This window comes from Penaeus monodon, chromosome 2, assembly GCF_015228065.2.
Source record: "Penaeus monodon isolate SGIC_2016 chromosome 2, NSTDA_Pmon_1, whole genome shotgun sequence".
NCBI classification, from domain to species: domain Eukaryota; kingdom Metazoa; phylum Arthropoda; class Malacostraca; order Decapoda; family Penaeidae; genus Penaeus; species Penaeus monodon.
In genome coordinates, this window is record NC_051387.1 from 19,474,019 (window position 1) to 19,478,797 (window position 4,779).

Consider the following 4,779-nt stretch of genomic DNA (forward strand, 5'->3'; position numbering starts at 1 on the left):
ATATAATATAATATATATATATATATATATATATATATATATATATATATATATATATATATATATATATATATATATATATAATATCTTTAATTTTGCATTATAATGGTATTCATGCCTTTCTTCAGTGAAGAAGCAAATTGTAATTACTCATCAATGTTTTATAGAAAGGAAAGGTGTAAGTCTAAGGAGGTCTGAAGTCTTGAACTCAAGCAAACCAAGCTTCAGTTGTGGCAACACGTTCTGGGAGACTCCTTCACAAGTACCGTGTATCGGCCACAACTGCCATGGCACGGAAGAAGGCCAGGGTGGCTAAACTCTCCTCCATACGTCCAAAACAAAAGCTGTCAAGGATTTTGCAAAGGTATTTTAATATTTAGCAGAAAATGTAATTCTACATTCATATAAGATCAGAGGGGAATAGATAGCTGAGGGTTCTTCATTAAGGTATATTAAAGGCTTGAAAAGAATTGAATGCTGTTAGAAAACTTGAATGTTTTGGATTTTGTTAATATGTGCAGTGTGCACCTTATCAATACTTAATATTAAAGATTTCTTTTCCAAAAGGGTTTCAAATAATGGCATAGGAAGATTTTTAACAGTTTAATTTTTTTTTTTTTACCTCAAACAGACTGGGTGGCACAGTATCATATCCAGAAAGCAGACCAACCAGGGTAACACGTAGCAAAGTTGAAGGCAAGGAAGAGGCTGCCAATGAGAAAAGCAATGAAGAGGAGGATCCAAAGGTAAAGCCTGATGAAGAAAAGCAAAGCGAGACAAAGACAGAGACTACAAAGGGGAATTCCCCAGAAGCAGCCCCTGCAGGGCCTTCCAATAGACTGATAAGGAAGAAGGAAGAGAGAAAGAAGTTCATTATGAAAAGAGTTGTCAGAGTTAGAAAAGGTGAGTAGAATTATACTCAATCCAGATGAAAAAGTTTTGGCATATATTCAGATGTATTGGTAATCATCCTTAGAGTATTTGGCAGTTAGAAACAAAGTTTATTGGTTATATACAAGGGGGCTTCAAAAATTTTGTGGAAAAAGGACAGTATGAACAAACGGTTTCATTTATAATGTTTATTTTTAACATATGCTCCATTAAGGTCAATACACTTCTTCAAACACTGATACCATCCTTTAAGTCCGTCTGAGTAAAACTGAGGGTCATGTGATCAGAACCACATCAGAGCAGCTCTTCTTACATCTTCAACCAGTGGAAAATTGGTACCTTTTAGTAATTTTTTTATGTTTGGAAACAAAAAAGTCCAATGGGGCTAAATCGGGGCTGTAATTTGGGTGTTGGATGATTTCCCATAGAAATTCCCGTAGCACAGCTCTTGTCTGCCAAGCGCAGTGAGTGAGTGCATTGTAATGGTAGAAGAGAACGTGTTGATGCAGCTTTCCATTGCATTTGTCTGAAAATTTTTTGGACAGTTTTCTGAAAACATTCATAATAAGCTTTCTCTCGAGGAAGTCAACCAGCAAAATCCCCTTTGCATTCCAGAAGACAGTGGCTATGACCTTTCCTCTTGAACGCTCAGATTTTGCTCTGACTGTTCCACTTCCACCCCAGGGCAGCCACTGCTTTAATTGAATTTTGTCCTCAGAATCATACTGGTAGAGCCATGTTTCAGCCCGTCACAATTCTCTGCAGAAAAGCTTCAGTGCCCTCATTCCACTTGTTTCAAAGATCTACCCTTATTTGCTGCTGATCTGGGCACAACAGCCTAGAGACCCATTGAGGAGAAAGCTTACTTAGCCCCAACCTCTCCACCAGAATTGTGTGTGCAGAACCCACAGAGATGTTGAGTGTGTCTGCTACTGATTCAGTGGTTATTCGTCTATCCTTTTCAATCATGTTGCAAACAACATTGTCACCGTAAACTTGTTCCAGAGCGTCAATAATTTGCCTATTCTCTCAACCAAGTTTCACCATGAATTTAATGTGTGTCCTAACATCAAATTTGGTGGATTCCATGTTACTTGAATGGTGCCTGACTTTCAACTGATGTGATACGTTATTACCTGCATTGTTTGAACATGTTATAACATGTTAGTACAAGAATGTTCAGGTGCATTGAAATCAAAATCTTTCCATATGATTTTTAGTTATGGACTTTTTCCATGAACTTTGAACCCCCTTGTACTTATTGAAGGGATAAAGGTAAGCTATTTATAATTTGGATATATGAATATATATGATTCTCTGTGAAATTAAAGAAATCATAACCTCTTTCTCCTCATGCAGAAAATAAGACCGATTCCCCAGAGGAAGGCACTATCGTAGAAGCTGTATCTGCAAAACCAGTGAACCCATCCCCACCTACACCACCTGCTGATGAAGTTCCTATGTCCAAGAGATTACGTAGAAGTACACAAGAAACCACAACACCACAAACTCCACAGAAGAAAACTTCACCTACATCTTCTGCAGCATCCTCTCCTAGTGCTCCGCAAACCCTTAAAAAATCTGGTACTTCTAATGCAGCTGCAGCAGCATCCCACAATTCACATAAAAAACCCTCTCCCCCTCCTTCATCCAGCAGTTCTCCAGTAGATCAGAAGAAATCTTTAGTTGATACAACCCAGAGTTCTTCTCAGGCTTCACAGAAGAAATCTTTACAGTCACAGAGTTCTACCTCCTCTAATAGTCCTACCCCACAGCAGAAGAAACTCTCTCAGCCTTCTGCAGCTCCTTCCCCAACGATTGGCTCCAGTCCTCAGCAGAAAAAGACTAATACTTCAACCTCTGCTGCATCTACCCCGCAAAAGAAGGGTTCCCCTGCATCTTCTCCTGGATCACCAAGTACAAATAGAAAAATGGCAAATACAAGAGAAAGCAGAAGAGGCAAGGAGAGTTCAGCACCAGCTCCTGTGGACACAAATGAACGTGTGGTAGTGGAAGAGGCTGAGTACGTACCCTTAATCAGATTCTGTTTAGCTTTTCTAAAGAAACAGCCATTTAGAGATAGAGTGGTTGTAAGAGCTGTCAGCAGAATAGTAGGCAGTAAATAAATGTGCTTGTGCATTAGTGGCAGTGTCAACATTTTTGCTCATGGACTTCAAAAGTCTATTTAGAATCTCCCCTTCTATATGTTTTACAATCGAATACATTCTTTCAATAGTATTAGTGCGATTTATTTGATATATTGGGATAATCTAAAGCAGTGGCTCCCACCATTTTTCATTCTGTGGCCCTCAACCAATATGTAATAATCTCCATGGCCTCGTTCAGTGTCTGTCATCTTTTCAGATTTAGTTATTATTTGTTATGAGTGTAATGGTGCCAGAAGAGATAGGATAAGAACACTCAATAGAAAGATTACAATTTATTGATTTGCGAGAGATAATTATATGTAGGTACTACAGGTGAGATAAAATTCAGTTTAATTTGATATCATAATTTTCATATTGTTTCATGGCACCCCAGAAAGTACCCTGTGGCCTACCTGGGGACCACAACCCAGAGGTTGAGAACCCCTGATCCAGTAGGATCTGCCATTTTGAGATGAAAATTTTAGTTTTGTCAGAAATTTTTATACTAGAGCCACCTGATATCCCTTCATAAACATGTGACATATTACTGGGCAAAATGTCTTATATATTGGTAAAGTTTTGGTTTTCTCACTTTTGCGGGTTGTCTGATAATGGCAGAAGCCGATGCATAACCAATGGGTCAGTAAATGTGCTTTCAAAACATATACAAGTTTTTCTAGCATTTTCTAGTAAAATTTATCACATAATTATTATACACTGCCAAACAAGATTCGGTGTGTTTGGCTTATAAAAAAGCACATCTGCACTCCCATAGCAGTTGAGTAAGATATTTACAATCTCTTTTGTACTCATTTATGCTTCTCTTCCCTTTTATTTCAACTGCCTTTTTAAATACATTAAGTAAAGTATCCTGACAGAAACCATTGTTTTGCAATGAAGCTGCTACAGGGAAGAAAATACAGCAGAATTACAAGCTTCACTTGCCACTAAATAAAAACATCACAAAATGAAATATACCTCTAAAATTTAATGAAAAAAGGTAAATGCAAGAATAACTAAAATGATACATAGGTAACACTTAACCCGAAGCTAGGGAGGATAGCATGTATGACTTGCCATGCCCACAGTGAGTTTAATTTATTAACTGTGTTTACAAGTACAAAGCACCAATGAGCCAATTACAAGTACTATTACCTGTCTCACCTCTTTACCCTTTTCCATGAATTTCAAAAATATTTTCTGGCATCTAATGTTGTTAATAATGTTGGTTTCACAATAATTATTACAGTATCTATAATAAATATATATATATATATATATATATATATATATATATATATATATATATATATATATATACATATGTATATTATATATATATATATATATATATATTATATATATATATATATATATATTTGTGTATATATGTATGTAAATATGTATATAAATATGTATGTATATATGTATTTAAATGTGTATGTGTATATATATATATATATATATATATATATATATATATATATATATATATATATATATACTATATATATATATATATATGCATATATATATATATATCTATATATATATATATATATAATATATATTAATATATATAATATATATATATATACATATATATTAATGTATATGTAATGTATAGTATATATATAAAGTATAGGTATATTATATGTATAGTATATGTATATATTTTTTATATATATATATATGTATAGATATAAGATACGATATCATACATACATAATACATACATAAA

The 4,779-nt window shown here is 34.5% G+C and overlaps 1 protein-coding gene across 1 annotated transcript in view; it reads left to right on the forward strand.

The window, feature by feature from the left end:
* The first annotated feature begins 223 nt into the window (after positions 1 to 223).
* Positions 224 to 4,779, forward strand: part of LOC119581678 (mucin-5AC-like) — a 23,672-nt gene continuing 19,116 nt past the window's right edge. Inside the window, exons 1-3 of the mRNA XM_037929805.1 lie at positions 224 to 364; positions 632 to 903; positions 2,251 to 2,914. Of these exons, the coding sequence (XP_037785733.1) occupies positions 288 to 364; positions 632 to 903; positions 2,251 to 2,914 (1,013 nt within the window). The 5' untranslated portion in view covers positions 224 to 287. The remainder of the gene's footprint in view (positions 365 to 631; positions 904 to 2,250; positions 2,915 to 4,779) is intronic.